Source organism: Poromitra crassiceps, assembly GCF_964638095.1.
Source record: "Poromitra crassiceps genome assembly, chromosome: 2".
Lineage (NCBI taxonomy): Eukaryota > Metazoa > Chordata > Actinopteri > Beryciformes > Melamphaidae > Poromitra > Poromitra crassiceps.
Window position 1 is genome coordinate 93,851,163 of NC_139624.1, and position 18,871 is coordinate 93,870,033.

The following is an 18,871-nucleotide window of genomic DNA, read 5'->3' on the forward strand; positions in this document are numbered from 1 at the left end:
GTGAACGCAGCATGATACGTTGATTGAGAGGTTTACAGTTGCAATCTAACATGCTTGTTCTAATGTCGTCTTGTATTCTACCTGTCATTGGTCTGTCTGGTGGTAACGTCAAGTTCCATTATTCCATTGGCTGGAGGGCGGGTAGAGAAAGACAGAGTAACGCAGTATGGAGGAAGGACTTCCTCTTCTCTCTCCGGCAGCTAAGAGCATGCCATGTTGTGTCCCTGCTCTCCACGTGAGCATGGTAAAAGTGACTTCTAATATAAGTTAATGAGTCTACCGCTGTCTGAAGTGCTTCGGCGGAGTGTGGAATCTGCGCGAGTGCGGGTACAGTGATTCAGTGCGTGCGGTGCGGACAGTGTTCAGTGTTGGCGGTTCGGCTAATGCTAAGTAGACACCGTTAGCTCCCTGCATAAACTGGACAGTGTACTGTGTTAACTGTAGTGCTAGCAGGTAGCAACAGTTAGCTCCCTGCAATCGATCTGACAGAGACTGTGAAGCTAAAAGTTATCCACGTTAGCTTCCTACAGCTTTCTTGACAAGAGGACAAGAGAGGCTGGCATTTTCCAGCTAGCCTCCAACATCATCCAGACGGGACCGGACAGCGCTGTGGGGGATCGCCGGGCGGCGCCCCGCCTCACGTCTGCCACCGAGGGGAAGCAGAGAGTTTCCTCTACAAGGACCAAGGAGCGGGTGAGAGGATCCGCGCTCAGTGGCTACAGAGAGCCACTGCGCACTGACCTACTTCGGTGGGAGAGTTAACCCTTTCCCTGGAGCCTGCTGGAGGATCACAATCCGTGTCCATCATCTTCCGTGGACCAGCGTTCACAAGCAGCAATCAGGCCTGCCTCAGGGTACCATTTCAGTGTGCACACTACAGTAAACAGGTTGCCGGCTTTTTGTTTGTTTATTTGATAAGGTAACTCATAGTGTGGGCCCACTAAGTTTACATTTGAATCCCATTCGGGATAAGGTAATTAAAGGTGCAATAGGCTATATTTTTGTTTGATCAACTTTAAAGTGTCTAGAGTGTTTTTACAGCACTATTTATTTTATGGTTTAACTAAAGTGAAAATAATAATTCCCTCAGAGAAAAAAGGTGAAACCAGTTAGTTGTGCATCTGGCCGCTACTGGAAAAGAGAAACCCTTTAGTTATCTGCTGTGTCTATAGCAGATACTGTGCAGGTGTATTTATTTTAATTGTGGGGGATATATTTTCATACAAACAAGTACAAACAAATACATATATATTTTATTTCTATTTAGGCCAAGTTTTGTAATAAATATATTATTCTTTGATATATAAAACTGTTTAAAAGTTTAAAAGTGCTTCATTTCATTAAGGTGCATTTTCATTAAAAGGGTTAAAAAGCCACAAAGGACACCACACACCTACTTTAAATAGTGTCTATTATTTCATTCATAAGTATTTCCTTTAAAATTAGACAGTTACCCACTCAATACTCTAACGAAAGTATATATTACCAGTTGTAATATCATTGAGTGTTAGTTAAAGAACCTGGGCGCTGTTTATAAGGCTAGTAGAGCAGAACAGCGTTACACATTTATGCAATAAATGGTTAAATCTATGACGAGAGTGTTCTTGAATTAATATAAATAATAATAATAGGATAGGCTAGGGTGTGAATTAGGCTATACTGCTACAAAAGGAGGGCCACTGTTTTCCCATTGAGAGCCAAATCCACAATCCAACATTTACATGCGTGCTGTGCTTCAAGAGCTGAAGACTGACTGTGTATTTAGACCTATGCCTATTACACTGTATGTTAACACTGAGTCCAGTTACACAAGGCTATGCAGTACACCATTTTAGATTGTAAATCACAAGTCACAAGTTACAAAAATGTGCTATATCAGACAAATGAATCACTGTATTAGCCATGTAAACAAACAATGCCACATACACAGGCACATCCATTCATCATCAGTGTTTGGAATAACGCCGTTTAAAAGAACGGCGTTAGGTAACGCCGTTATTTTTTCAGTAACGGGGTAATCTAACTAATTACTGTTTCCGTCGTTACAACGCCGTTATCGTTACTGAACGCTAAATGCGGTGCGTTACTATGAAATGATTGAGTAAACTACCCGTAGCCTACACTAGTGTTGTCAAGTGAGGAGACCGGGTGGGTTAACATAACGAGATAAACGATTATGATTGGCTAAGGCAGAGTCATGTGTTTCATGGTAGCCAATCGGAGCCAGTGTTACACACGAGCCAGGAGTCAGGACACGGGCGACACACACACACACACACACACACACACACACAGACACACCAAACAGATTCGAGGAAGCAGCAGAAATGGCGAGTCCGGAGTTGAGAGCTGCGCGGGCCTGAAATTTCGGCCCGAGCCCTCCCCGGCCCGTGACATGCAGACCCGTGCCCGATCCAGCCCGTTGCGAGGCCCGAAGCCAATATTACGATATAATGACACATCTCTCTCCCTCTCTGTTCCGCGTGCTGCATCGCCACGCGGCCGTCCTGCGCAGCCTCTCTCTGTCTGTCTCTCTATTTGACTCTCTCTCTCTCTGTGTTCGGGAGCTGTCCGCTCGCTGTACATGGACGGACACGGCACAAACCTCTCTCTATCTCTCTTCGGGAGCTGTCTACAGCTACTAACGTCACGTGAGGGTCTGTGTGTGGCTGGAGGAGTGTCTCTGCACTCCTCCTCTTTGTCTGACTGTGCTCCGCTGTGTAAAATCAAGCGAGTACGCTAATACAACATTATTTAATTGAATTATTGAAACGGCCCGACCCCGGACCTATTAATTAAAAATAAATAAAAAACAAGCCCGGCCTCGGCCCGTTTTGGTCGGCCCGAGGGGCCCGTGAGGGTACCCTCAGGTTTGCAGCAATCCATGAAAATTTGGCATTTTCAAGGTGGAGATACGCAAATAGTTACTTTCCCTGGTAACTAGTTACTTTTATTATAGAGTAATTCAGTTACTAACTCAGTTACTTTTTGGAACAAGTAGTGAGTAACTATAACTAATTACTTTTTTAAAGTAACGTTCCCAACACTGTTCATCATACAGTATGTGCTATAGTAAAAACCAATAGAACCATTCAGTAGACTGCATGCACTACATAACAACCAGTTTGGTTGTTGCCACAGGTTCAGGCTTGGGCAAGAATGGTCCAATAACCTCAGTAGGGAAGGCTTTATGACATCAGTGATGATGTCACAATGCCTATGACATCATCAGTGGGTATGGCATCATCACTGATTTATGACATCAATGATGATGTCACAATGTCTTTGCATAGTGACATCAGTTGACATCAATTTACGGATATTGTCATTCTGATCACTGATGATTGATGACATCACTGATGATGTCATAATGTCTGCGACAGGGGGCACTGCTATGTAGCTAGAATGCAGCAACAGGAAGGAAGGCTTTCTTTAACCAATGATTCAAAGTCCAGACAATTGAAAAATGTCTCGCAGATATGATTCTCGGATGACCATTTTCTCTCCTGAAGGACGCTGTATCAGGTGGAGTATGCCATGGAAGCCATCGGTCACGCGGGAACATGTCTGGGGATCCTGGCAAATGATGGAGTGCTGCTGGCCGCAGAGAGGCCAAACATCCACAAGCTGCTGGATGAAGAAGTCTGCTTCTCTGAAAAGATCTACAAGCTGAACGAAGACATGGCTTGCAGCGTTGCTGGGATTACATCATATGCTAACGTACTAACTAATGAGCTGCGGCTAATTGCACAGAGATATTTGTTGCAGTATCAAGAGCCAATCCCCTGTGATCAGCTGGTAACAGCTCTGTGTGATGTTAAGCAGGCCTACACACAGTTTGGAGGCAACAGGCCGTTTGGTGTGTCTGCTGTACATGGGCTGGGACAGACACTATGGGCCCTATTCTCCCACAGGCCTTCGGCGCTAAAACTGGCCTTACGCGCAAAAAAACGTGCCTTGCGCCTGCCTCGGGAAGATATCAACATGGCTTTAGGCCGCCAAATGCGCTTTAGGCTAAATGGGCATGGCGCACTCCATGAATAGCCGAGAGTGGACGTTTCGGCCTTAAATACCGTCCTAATGATATCTTCCGACCTGGCGTTAATTTAGCGCTTTGCGCTTTTGAAAACCAGGCCTATTCAGTGCGCTGGTTGTGCGGAGCGCTCCTCTGGCTCTCCTCTGTCACCCTTCTCTGTGTCACTCTCTCTCTCTTGCTCATCAGTCTGACAGGCACAATACGACTTTCTCTCTCTGACTCCCTCGCTCAGACAGACACAACACACGTCCCATAGAAAAAAGAAGTAAGTTCACTGCCTGGCATGTGAAATCTCCAGTCCCACCATGCATTGGGCTAATCCATTTCGCTACTAAATAGCAACCAAATGAGCCGAAATAGATATAAAGGTAGATCTAAATAATGTGTAATGGTAACACAACCTGCAATTGTAGAACATTTCAATATTGGACCAAATAAAACATCGAAATGAAAACACCACCCTATGTGAAACATATATGTCATCCTGGGCCTATATATATCCCTCGTCGATTTAACGTGATTTAGATAAGTGACAGCGTAACACGCTTCTACTGTCATGTGCTATACTGTGATGTCTGCTCCAATAACTTGGCCCTACTTCACATTTAGTTTTACAATAAAAACACATTTCTGCAATGACTTTACATAATGTAGGCTATATTTATGTGCATCATCCTACCTGCAGCAGGGGAGAGAAAACGATATCTTTCTGGACAAACTTTCACCAATCTAATTAATCTCATCATATAGGGATAGGCTATATTTTTCTAGCTGATGCGTTTAGAACATTCTTTTCACTTTGATCTTGCTATAGTGTAGCGTATTTACATGCTTGCAGTATTTAAAGTGCAGTTAGATTGGTTTCAGAAGCATAATAATATGGAATAATAGCCTATATATGGAGACAGACAGACGGGATGAAGGGAGGGGGGGGGGGGAGCAGAGCGCTTGGCTTGTCTGGTTTTACTGGATTTCTCTGTGGAATTGGAGCTTAAAAGGCAAGCTTGTGACTCTTTACTGCACTTCTCCAATGAGCAGATGGTGCATAATTTTACCCTTAAAAGGCGTGGTTATAATGCTTGAGGCCGCGTGTCTGCACCGTTGATCTCACTGTTCCACCGCACAGGATTTCTAAAGTGGCTCGTTAAGAGGGGGAAAGCTGAACTACGTTTGGGTCAGAGCAGCGCTAGATGTTTTATGTGACAGCGTTTTATATTCTGACTGCATCATGTCCGCTCACCTTCTTTTTTTTTTCTTTTTTTTTTTATCATTCATTTTTTATTTTGTAGGCAAAGCATACATTCATACAATATATACAGTATATATGACTACCATACAATTATGAATATTTATAAACCCACTTATCCCTCCCCACCCCCCACCCCTTACCACCAATCCGGCTATTGCAACTGACCATATAAATTAAAACAAAAACAAAAACAAAAACAAAAACAGGCAGACATCAAATAAAAATGATCACCTAATCAGAAGATCTTTTAACTTTGAAATTAAATTTGTCCATACTACAATCGTGTTTGGTTTTGCATTGTTAATTCTTGCTGAAGATAGTTCCAGGTATGATATGTCCAGAAAGCTCCGAAGCCAATGAGTATGTGATATATCATGTGGAGGATTCCAACGTTGAGCAACAATCTTCTTGGCGGCCGTTAGACCTGCTAGCCAGATATTACGTGATTTTCCGGTGAAGACGATATGCGAGTCAACAAATGTACTGCCGGGTCCACCAGGAGTTGCACCTCCAGCAGGTCTGACAGCGTATTAATAACCTTCCCCCAAAACTCCAAGACCCCTGGACACTCCCATACAACATGCATAAAAGAGCCAATGGTTCCCGGGTGGCAGAACGTACAAAATGGGTCAGTTACCAATCCCATCCTATGCCTAATTCTCGGTGTTAGATACGCTCTATGACAAAATTTCAAATGTATATATTGATGGTTTGGATTCTTCGAAGCACCAGTAACATTATCCCAAATTGCATCCCAGTTTAACTCTTGTCCTAGTTCTCTATCCCATGCCTGCATACCACAAGTGGGTGTATACTTATGGGAATTAAAATTATCATATATATATGACACTATACTTTTTGGAGCGATTCTTACCCAGTCAAGAATAGGATGTTCTTTCAACTCTGACCCCCAGGGAACCCGATAGGCTCTACAGGCTGATCTTATTCTGAAGTAAAAGAAAAGAGAATGATTATCGATGCTGTAGCTGGAGACTAGGTCTCGAAAGTCCCGAATGCGATCTACCCCATTGATATCTTGAAGAGACATGATACCTTTATCCTCCCATGATCTGTTACTGAAAGGTTTCCCCCCAGTTAGCAGATGACTGTTATTCCATAATGGAGATGATTTGTACCACTTGTTTTTGATCTTCAGAAACCTTTCCGCTGCTCTAAACACTTGAAGCATATAAGTAAAGATTGGACCATAAAGCAAACTACATTTTTTATTAGATATACCTATAAGGAGAAAATCCTTCAATCTTATTGGTGTTATTAGTTCTTGTTCCACGCTTTTCCAAGATGAAACTCTATCTCCATCCAGCCAGTAACTGAGACTCCTCAATACGAATGCCCAGTGATATAATTTAAAATTTGGACATGCCCATCCCCCAACCGACTTCTTGACCTGGAGAGCTACCTTCTTTTGTTTTCAACCATCTTGCTTTTACACAAGCACAGCGGGGCCTATTTAATATATCCCAGGTTAAGTCAAGCCAAGTATGAATCCATTAGTGGCCTAGGAATTCATAGATTCCTGGCTGTATTGCAATATGAATTTTTTAAATGGCACACATCTGTGTCAACATGTCCCCAGTGTCATCACAGACTCTTTCTGCGTTTGATACTGCCTTAGCGAGGTGGACCGTTTTTTCTCAAAGCGGACATGATTTCCCCCTGTCAAAAACAGTATTCGGGTTGATTTTAAGCTGATTCTTTTCATCTTTTGTGGTCGGAATATAAATAGGGGAGGACTAGCTTTCCCAGTCATTGCTAAAAGGATCAAGATAGATCACATATATCACACATGCCCCTACGGCCTCTGTTCCGGCCAGGCCGTTGCGCGGCGGGTTCTAGCTCTGTACTGCATCAATCTGAGGAAATTCTGTTCTGGCTGACTTGGTTAACATAAACCAAGCTGAAAATATAAAGTCCAGGTTGTAAAAACAAAAGAAAACTGAAAAATAATTTGTTCTAAACATACTGAGTGAAATATTCAAACCCGGAATGCCATCAAAACAAATGGAAAGAAATCTAGATGTGTGTGCATCATCTTTCCTTATTATAAAAGGGAGCATGTGGACAATGTTTTTCTGTTCTGTCTTTGTTTAAATTTTTGTGCCACTGATCATCAGGGATGTCATAAATCACGGATGATGTCATCAGTGATGTCACTTGAGCAATTGACACAACTGATGATGTCAAAACTAGGATTATGACTAGAATTTCATAATAAACTGTGAGTTTGAACAAATCTCGAGTGTGAAATGTGTTTGTAATAACACTCCCGCATGAGGGAACTAAGCATAACATCAAGCATCAATCAACCAATCAAAAGCACTGATTGGGGAAAGGCCCACCCATGCCCTTGGAAGTCCTTATCACAGATCCAAATTCACCTGTTTGTTACATTTTATTGTGATATTCATGTACGATGGGCTCTATCGTTGCATCGGCCTATAAACTGCGCCCAGCGCCCGGCGCAGCGCAGATTGGTGATCAGCGCTACACGCGGCCTTAAGCATTATAACCACGCCTTTTAAGCGTAAAATTATGCACTACCTGCTCATTGGAGAAGTGCAGTAAACGCATCACAAGCTTCCCTTTTAAGCTCCAATTCCACGGAGCGATCCAGTTCGGTCAGAAAAGCCGACCGAAGCGCTCTGAGCTCCCCCCCTCCCTGTTTCATTGCCATCTGTCTCATATATAATATTCCATATTATTATGCTTCTCAAACCAATCTAACTGCAGTTTAAATACTGCAAGCATGTAAATACGCTACACTATAGCAAGATCAAAGTGAAAAGAATGTTCTAAATGCATTGGCTAGAAAAATATAGCCTATCCCTATGTGGCCTATGTAGGGGTGTCACGATACACTCAGTTCACGATACGATACGTATCACGATACTGGGTTCACGATAACGATACGATACGATACGATTTTAACAATATTTTTTTAAACTTGAATAATGACAATATATGACTGGAAAAGTAGTATTTTATTTGAAATGCACAAATACAAAACATGCTGTTGTGGGAAATTGTTATTACAATAACAACTAGAAAAAACATGAGATTGGAGATAAGGCTTATCTTGAAATAGAATGAGTTACACCGTCACTTAGATTTACTTTGAACTAAAAGGTTTCTCAGCAGTATAAATTCTCATTATGCATCTTCAGTTTTTCTTCAAACTCAAACAACAAGACTTTTCTTAATCTATTTTTTATGCATCTTCAGTTTTTCCTGTCAAGTAAACAGTTTTGCCAGAAACTCAATTGAATGGTTTCTCTCCTGTATAACTTCTCATGTGTCTCTTCAGAGACTTGTTCAACTGAACTACTTTCCACACATTGAACTTCAACAAACAAAGACGTTTCTTAGTCTATTTTTTGAAAAAAAAAAAAAAAAAAAAAAAAAAGATTTTTTTTTTTTTTTTTTTTTTTTTTTGCGATATGAGATTTCATCTCAACGATACATATCGTGACGTTTTACTATCGCGAAATTTCGTGGGACGATATATTGTGACACCCCTAGGCCTATGTCATGATGAGATTAGATTGGTGAAAGTTTGTCCAGATTAGAATGATATTGTTTTCTCTCGCTACCTTTTCTTCTCCAGTGCTGCAGATGATGCACATAAATATAGCCTACATTATGTAAAGTCATTGCATAAATGTGTTTTTATTGTAAAAGTGGATGTGAAGTAAGCCAAGTCTTGTTGGAGCGGACATCACAGTACAGCCGTGTTACGGATCTTATATCTGCGTGGGATATATATACCACCTAGGTTATATATATGTTTCACATAGGGTTGTGTTTGGATGTCTATGTTTTATTTTGGCCAATATTGAAATGTTCGAGAATTGCATGTTGTGTGAACAGAAACATTATTTCTATCTACCACTTTAGGCAATTTAGGCTGATTTGGTTGATATTTCTTCTCGAAATGTATTAGTCTCAATGCATGCTGGGAGATTTGAGGGAGTGAGAGAGAGAGAGAGAGAGAGGGGGAGAGAACAGCTTTTTTTCCATTGGTCTTTGTGCTGCGCGAGAGAGGGAGTGAGAGAGAGAGAGAGGGGGAGAGAACAGCCTCTGAATGACCAACACGTTCTCACTCCGAGCGCGTAGCATATTGACGCTTTGTCCCGTCCCTTGTGCGTCACTTGTTACTAACACGGTAGCCTTGAACGACCCATGAAACGACTTGGGCTTTCCGACTAAACTCCAATGTAAACCCATGGAAGTCATCTTTGACGCTCATGGCAACTGCTCCCCCATTAGTCAACTGCTCCCCCATTAGGGTCTGGGGGGAGGTTAGGTTTAGGCGTGGGGGGTGGGAGAGGGTAGGTTTAGGGTTAGGGGCTGGGGGAGGTTAGGTTTAGGCGTGGGGGCTGGGAGAGGTTAGCTCCTCCCCCCAGACCCTAATGGGGGAGCAGTTGCCATGAGCGTCAAAGATGACTTCCATGGGTTTATATTGGAGTTTAGTCAGAAAGCTTAGGCTCGGGCGAGCCTAGGAATCGAGCGCGCGTTACGCACGAGATCCCTACTATATCAGTATATAAATGGGAGGTGGGGCTCTGTCTGTCTGTCGGTCTGTTTGTTTCTCTGTCCCACTGTGATTGTCCCACTGATGTCATAAATCCCACTGTGACATCATCTGTGATGTCATAAATCCCACTGTGACATCATCAGTGATGTCATAAATCCCATTGATGTCATAATTTCCACTGTGACATCATCAGTGATGTCATAAATCCCACTGATGTCATAAATCCCACTGTGACATCATCAGTAGGGATGTCCGATATTATCGGCCGATATTAGCATAAAAAATTAATATCGGAAAATATCAGTATCGGTTTTCATGCCGATTTTGTTTTTTGTTTTGTTTTTTATACAGGGGGAGTCTCACTGAGAGCAATGCTCTCTTTTTCAGGAGTGCCCTGTTCACATTCACGCACACATTCATACCTGGAAGCTGACCAGTACAACCACAGTCTGATCTGTTGGCCACTGAGCAGCTCCACTGGAGCGGTTGGGGTTAAGGGCCTTGCTCAAGGGCACCTCAGTGGTGGTTATGAGGGAGGGGCAAGCGCTGCCTTTTCACTTTCCCCACCCAGATTTATCCTGCCGGTCCCGGGGATTGAACCGACGACCTTCTGGTCACAAGCTCACTTCTCTAACCGTTGGGCCACCATTGCCCCAATAACACTTACAACTTGAACACAACTTGCATACAACTTTAACACAACTTGCATATTATATATTAAACTCTTCAGCTACATTAAGCTACATTATGTAACTTGTTACCTGAAATTTTGGTGAAAAAAAAAGCCTGCTTATATCGGTATCCGTTGATATCGGTTGATATCGGTATCGGAAATTAAGAGTTGGACATTATCGGATATCGGATATCGGATATCGGTAAAAAAGCCAATATCGAACATCCCTAATCATCAGTGATGTCATAAACCACTGATAGATCATAGATTCACTCACTATATAAGCGAGCGACACTGAAGTAACTATATGTTCCTGCCTACTCCCTGACTTGTGTCCCTGTGATATGTGTGAAAGAGAAAGGAGGTGTGTTCCATAACATGGGAATAAGGCTATGAGACTGTTATGGCGATTTAATCTGTCTGACCCAGAAATGGAGGAAGAGTTCATTGAGGATGATGATGAGACATACATCGATGATGATGAAATTGATGCCTTTATTGATGATGCCATCATCCATCCCAGAATTATTGTGGGTATGGCTATGATTCAGAGGACACAGATCCCAATTCGGTGCCATAATGTGAAAGGGCTATTACTGAAGCTACGTCATCATGAGCTACTGGTCTAACAGCTGCCCAACACAGCAGCCGAGCTGCGGGCAAGGTCGTGCAGCGGCCGAGCTGCGAATGTGAGCTGCAGGGCCAGCTCGGCGAGCTGCAGGATGGGTTAGGCCGCGCAGTGGCCGAGGTAGCGAGCCCGTGCAGTGGGCGAGCGTAGGAATCGAGCCTGCGTAGTGCCTAGTATTTATCCCCACCATAAATTGGAGCTCGGGCTCTGTGTGTCTGTCCCACTGTGATTGTTCCACTGTGACATCTTCCGTGATGTCATAAATCCCACTGTGACATCATCAGTGACATCATCAGTGATGTCATAAATTGTGACATCATCAGTGATGTTATAAGAGGTTGTGATGTCATCAGTGATGGCATAAGAGTCCCACTGATGATGTCATCAGTGATGTCATAAGAGCAAAATCAAGTCCCAGGGGCAGACACTGAAAGAAGTGGGAGTCTGGCTTCAGACCCCCGTTTTCAGCCATGGACAGCTGTATGTTGCCAGCTCTAGGACAGGTTATCCAGCATCCCTGAATGTATGCCATCAAGGAGCAGCCAGGGCGAGGCCGTGCAGCGGCCGAGCTGCGTATGTGAGCTGCAGGGCCAGCTCAGCGAGGTGCAGGGCGTGCGAAGCCACGCAACGGCCGAGATAGCGAGCCCGTGTAGCATGTGAGCCTAGGAATCGAGCGCGCATATAGCGCGAGATACCTGGTAATAAGAAACCAGGGTAGCAATGCCAAAGAGAGCCTTTTATAATAGGAAACCAGGGTAGCAATGCCAAAGAGAGCCTTTTATAATAAGAAACCAGGGTAGCAATGCCAAAGAGAGCCTTTTATAATAAGAAACCAGGGTAGCAATGCCAAAGAGAGCCTTCTATAATAAGAAACCAGGGTAGCAATGCCAAAGAGAGCCTTCTATAATAAGAAACCAGGGTAGCAATGCCAAAGAGAGCCTTCTATAATAAGAAACCAGGGTAGCAATGCCAAAGAGAGCCTTCTATAATAAGAAACCAGGGTAGCAATGCCAAAGAGAGCCTTCTATAATAAGAAACCAGGGTAGCAATGCCAAAGAGAGCCTTCTATAATAAGAAACCAGGGTAGCAATGCCAAAGAGAGCCTTCTATAATAAGAAACCAGGGTAGCAATGCCAAAGAGAGCCTTCTATAATAAGAAACCAGGGTAGCAATGCCAAAGAGAGCCTTCTATAATAAGAAACCAGGGTAGCAATGCCAAAGAGAGCCTTCTATAATAAGAAACCAGGGTAGCAATGCCAGAGGCTTCTATAATAAGAAACCAGGGTAGCAATGCCAAAGAGAGCCTTCTATAATAAGAAACCAGGGTAGCAATGCCAGAGGCTTCTATAATAAGAAACCAGGGTAGCAATGCCAGAGGCTTCTATAATAAGAAACCAGGGTAGCAATGCCATGTCGGCATCAATAGCCCAACATCCCAGAGTCACATGGGATCACATCCCACATCAAAGCCTGGTTGTGAAAGCTGACAACAATGGAGCAATCAGAATTAAAGCCATATGGATATCTAACCATGGGCTGTCATAACAATAATGCATAACAAAAATGTCAAATTGCTTCCAAAGCACTGTCCATGGCATGTTTAATGAGCCAACACACATTCATTTGGAGAGTCGCTTTCCATTTGTGAATAGTCAAGCCATTGACTTCATTCATCAGCTCATTAAAATACAGAACAAGCTGATTTTTAAAGTGGTCGGTGACTGATTCTCTGCTTTACACTTGATGTGTTTAACTCATATCCCTGCTCAGTGCGCTGAGGGCTGCTTTGAGCTGCGTGAGGGAGAGGAGAGCGCTTCACAATGGGATTCTTTTAGGAGGAGCCAAAAATACATCAAATTCACGACTAGTTATAAATATAGTGAGGTATCACATCCAACATTTGGGGGGAAATGACTGATCCAACACTTATATTTCACTATTTTATTGAGGCACAAGCACAAGGCTGTTATTACTACTGTAAATGTGTATTGTATGGAATGTGTGTATTGTATCCAGTCATTGTATTGTATCCAGTCTTTCCACAGGGGGAATTGGCCAAGTACAATTGTGGAGAAAATAGGAGGAAATGCCGAGGGAGGAGGGCTGGTTGTGTTGGGAGAAAAGAAGAGAAACAGCAACCAACAGATGCTAACCTGCCTGTATTCCAGCCAGTCCTCACAAGGAAAACAATAACATTGGTCAATTTTCAAGATGGTTAAAACAACCAATGTTTTAAATTAACTATTTGGAGACCAACAGCGTGAGGAAAAATCAGTCAGTGGCCTATTCTCTGAAGTGTGCTCTTTCATTTCCTCATCAGAGGTCAGACGACGTGGATATGTTGGGTTTTAGTCTGCTAGCTTCTCCATGCATCTGCAAGATCACTGTAGAACTCCACACCTCCCTCACAGCCATATAAAAAAACAAGATCACTGGAGAACTCCACACCTCCCTCACAGCCATATAAAAAAAACAAGATCACTGGAGAACTCCACACCTCCCTCACAGCCATATTAAAAAAACAAGATCACTGGAGAACTCCACACCTCCCTCACAGCCATATTAAAAAAACAAGATCACTGGAGAACCCCAGACCTCCCTCACAGCCATATAAAAAAACAAGATCCATGGAGAACCCCAGAACTCCCTCACAGCCATATTCAAAAAACAACATCTCTGGAGAACCCCACACCTCCCTCACAGCCATAGAAAAAAAACAAAACCATTGGAGAACCCCACACCTCCCTCACAGCCATATTCAAAAAACAAGATCATTGGAGAATCCCACACCTCCCTCAGAGCCATATAAAAAAACAAGATCATTGGAGAACCCCACACCTCCCTCACAGCCATATTAAAAAAAACAAGATCTCTGGAGAACCCCACAACTCCCTCACAGCCATATTAAAAAACAAGATTATTGGCGAACACCAGACCTCCCTCATAGCCATATTAAAAAAAACAAGATCTCTGGAGAACCCCACACCTCCCTCACAGCCATATAAAAAAACAAGATTATTGGCGAACACCAGACCTCCCTCATAGCCATATAAAAAAACAAGATCATTGGAGAACCCCAGACTCCCTCACAGCCATATAAAAAAACAAGATCATTGGAGAAGTCCAGACCTCCCTCACAGCCATATAAAAAAACAAACCATCAGGAAAAGCAGACTCATAGCATCTGACTCCACTTATAACCTCAACAACCAGTACAGCCTGTTACCTTCCAGGAAGGAGATTCCATTCCCTGCCCCTAAAAACCAAACCGGCTATGTCCTTTGTGCCAACATCCATCAGACTAATGAACCGGATGAAATGAACTCCACACCTCCCTCACAGCCATATTAAAAAAACAAGATCACTGGAGAACTCCACACCTCCCTCACAGCCATATTAAAAAAACAAGATCACTGGAGAACCCCAGACCTCCCTCACAGCCATATAAAAAAACAAGATCCATGGAGAACCCCAGAACTCCCTCACAGCCATATTCAAAAAACAACATCTCTGGAGAACCCCACACCTCCCTCACAGCCATATAAAAAAACAAAATCATTGGAGAACCCCACACCTCCCTCACAGCCATATTCAAAAAACAAGATCATTGGAGAATCCCACACCTCCCTCAGAGCCATATAAAAAAACAAGATCATTGGAGAACCCCACACCTCCCTCACAGCCATATTAAAAAAACAAGATCTCTGGAGAACCCCACAACTCCCTCACAGCCATATTAAAAAAAACAAGATATCTGGAGAACCCCACACCTCCCTCACAGCCATATAAAAAAACAAGATTATTGGCGAACACCAGACCTCCCTCATAGCCATATTAAAAAAAACAAGATCTCTGGAGAACCCCACACCTCCCTCACAGCCATATAAAAAAACAAGATTATTGGCGAACACCAGACCTCCCTCATAGCCATATAAAAAAACAAGATCATTGGAGAACCCCAGACTCCCTCACAGCCATATAAAAAAACAAGATCATTGGAGAAGTCCAGACCTCCCTCACAGCCATATAAAAAAAAAAAACCATCAGGAAAAGCAGACTCATAGCATCTGACTCCACTTATAACCTCAACAACCAGTACAGCCTGTTACCTTCCAGGAAGGAGATTCCATTCCCTGCCCCTAAAAACCAAACCGGCTATGTCCTTTGTGCCAACATCCATCAGACTAATGAACCGGATGAAATGAACACTAAGACCACCCCGCCCCCCCCCCCCCCCCCAATAGGCCTCTCCCTATCGGCCGTGCCCCTACTGACGCTATGTTCCCCCACCCATACCACTACCTACGTGGCTTTTAATCATCCACTGTTTTTATGCCTTGACCACCAACGAAGTTCCCTCACGGGGAAAATAAAGTACTCTGAACTTGAACTTGAACTCTTATCAGTGGGTGTCCATCAAAATAATTGGGCATGGTAAAAATAAATAAAGGAGGTCCCATATACCTCTTCTGCATCCACATCCTCCTCGCTGTCACTGGGCTCTGGCGCCTTGATGAACCACCACTGGATCTCCAGATACACCGAGGCTGCTCTGCTCTGGAACGCACAGCCCAGCTCAACATGCTGCCCCTCTGACGCTGTCCAGTTAGAGGGCAGGTCTGTGAACCGGCCTGTAGGGGGAGAGAGAGAGAGAGGGAGAGAGAGAGAGAGAGAGAGAGGGAGGGAGAGGGAAAGAGAGAGAGGGAGAGAGGAGGGGTAATCAAGTAAAGTTATGTGATTTGTGCAGACAAGAAATTAGCATCTGGGGAAGGACTGCCCACTTTCCAAACAGCCTGTGGCTACATCAACATGTGTGGGAAATATTGACGTGTCTTTGTCACAAATTTACATAAGTCTGCCACCACCACCCCCAACACACACACGCATGCACGCACGTACGCACGCACGCACGCACGCGCACACACACACACACACACACACACACACACACACACACACACACACACACACACACACACACACACACACACACACACACACACACACACACACACACACACATTTTAAATACTTTATTTGGTTCCACAAATTACATTTCATAAGCAGGGAAACAAATATATCAGGGTCAATTAATACTGAGCACTTATGGATACACATAGCACCTCCTTCTCCACACTGCTAGACTGCCAATAATTGCTAAACCACACACCACGGTAGGCCTACATTAGTCACAACGTAGCCTAGTACGAGGAGGTTAAGGTTTTGGTATTTTCCTTGGTAGGTGATGTTTACATTATGCTGACAATAAGGGTGTATATGTCCTTATTATCAGCATAATGTAAACATAGCACAAGGCTAATTTCACAAGGCTAATTTCCATCCGCAGTCCCCAAACATAAAAACGGAGGAATATAAAACAGTAAGAGCTACATACATAATTAATAGAACACACTCAAAAGAAACAGATAGTAAGGTACACTCAAAAATACAAAAATGACAGAAAACGTACTATAAATGATTACATGTCTGGTTGGCTTTCAACCATTGTTTTAATTTATTTCTAAAAGTGGCCAAGGTGGGGCTTTCCCTCAAGGAAACTGGGAGACTGTTTGACTGCCTTTTATAGACAGGACGTTTTCGCCAAACGTAGTCAGTCTGCGATGGACCTCACAATCACCTCTGGTGTTTGACCTGGTGCCGAGTCCAGTGGCTATTTTCTTGTGGATGAATTCCTGAACAGGAGGGGGGGCTAGACCGTGTAGGCATTTGTAGATAAAACAAACACTCTTAAAGATCTTGACATTTTCAAAGTTTAAGAAGTGATGTTGTTCCAGAATGTTACAGTGATGGTATGATCGTGGTTTTCTACCAAATACCTTGATGGCTCTATTAAAAAGCTGTTCAATGGGTTTTATGACTGTGGCACGTACAGACCCACCCACATACAGCTGCCGTAAACCGTTTCATTTCCCTTCCGCATCTTTCCGTCCCGGAGAGAGACTCTATTCACCTTAAGTTCCAACACAGGGGTCAGCCAGTTACTTCCTATTGTGTTGACACTTCCTGTGACAGTACAGTACTAGTGACCAGGTAAAACAGACAGTTTTGAACAGGAAGTCATAACACAACTGGGTCAAGTGGGCGGGGCTACATAAGGTGAATAAACAACAAGAGAGCACTTTGTTGTTTTTGCTCAGATTTTTTTTCCCTCATCAGCCGCGATTCCCGTGAGTTGTTACATCGCAGAGACCTGAAATTTGGCCCAATGACAGATATTGGTTGTTATTAGATGCTCCAGAAAAAAAACACAAAAAAGAATCCACGGCGGGTACTACAGCGATATTTTGTTTTTAGGCCTTCGTAGGCCATTTTAGGGCATTGTGACATCATCACCATCACCCTTCCCTGTTTTTCTATTGCTGACTTTGCTCATATGCCCCTGGAGGTCAGTAGTCGATCTGGGTGAATCCACCTCGTGTAAAATAGTGTAGTTACATGGAGGTCAGTAGTTGACCTGGGCTAATGCCCCTTGTGTAAAAGAGTGTAGTCACCTGGAGGTCAGTAGTTGACCTGGGCGAACCCATCTCGTGTAAAAAAAAGTGTAGTCATCTGTAGGTGAGCAGTTGACCTGGACAAATCCATCTCATGTAAAAAAGTGTACTCATCTAGGTCAGCAGTTGACCTGGATGAATCCATCTGGTGTAGAAAAGTGTAGTCACCTGTAAGTCTGCAGTTGACCTGAGCAAATGTTATGCAATTGCCCCACTGTGATGTCATCAGCCTCCTAGGGAGATTAGGGAGCAGTGATGTCATCAGTGATCTGAGATATTGATGACATGATCAGTAGTGTGACAATACTGAGTGACATCATTAGGGAGCAATGGCTTGCCAAGCAGGGACATGTCAAACTGTAGCTAGATGTCACCACTGATGATGTCACAATGTATATAATCATATGCAGTCATAGAGACTGATGATGTCATCAATATGTGACACCTGACCTAAAGGTGACAGCTGACTACATCATTACTACATCATTAGGGAGCAGTGATGTCATCAGTGATGTCACATATTGATGACATCATCAGTCTCATGACTTCATTAGCATAAATTATCATCAGTGCTAATGCAATGTCATCAGTGATGTCACATATATATATGACATCATCAGTCTCTAATGACTTCATTAGCATAAGGTATATGACATCATCATATACATTGTCATCCAGCTACAGTTTGAGACGTCCCTGCTTGGGAAGCCACACTACTGATGATCAATATGTCATATCACGGATGACATCACTGCTCCCTAATGTCCCTAGGATGCTGATGAGATCACAGTCGAGCAATTGCATGACATTTGCCTATAAGTCAGCTGCTGACTTACAGGTGACTACAGTTTTTTAGAAGAGATCGATCCACCCAGGTCAACTGCTGACCTGGGTGACAGATACAGATAGTTATTCAAGATACAGATATTCAAGATACATATTCAAGCCCCTTCAAGGGCAATAGGCTTGAACCCCTGGTATTGCCGCTTGCGGCTATATTTTGTTTTGGTTTTAAATTTGTTTTTTTTATGTCTGCAACTGTGTAATTGTGCTGCTGTCTGTCTTGGCCAGGTCACTCTTGTATAAAGAGATTTTTAATCTCAATGAGTCTCTACTCCTGGTTAAATAAAGGTTACATACAAATTTAAAATAAAGAATAACAAATATTCTGTTTTAATATTCTGCATCTGAGAGACAAAATCTCATCAGTCCAATAGA

General features: G+C 43.2%; 1 protein-coding gene across 1 annotated transcript in view; it reads right to left on the reverse strand.

The window, feature by feature from the left end:
- Positions 1 to 18,871, reverse strand: part of vstm2a (V-set and transmembrane domain containing 2A) — a gene marked incomplete at its 5' end in the record, with an annotated part of 129,204 nt that overhangs the window by 109,429 nt on the left and 904 nt on the right. The window contains one exon of the mRNA XM_083632258.1: positions 15,606 to 15,772. Coding sequence (XP_083488384.1) covers positions 15,606 to 15,772 — 167 coding nt within the window. The remainder of the gene's footprint in view (positions 1 to 15,605; positions 15,773 to 18,871) is intronic.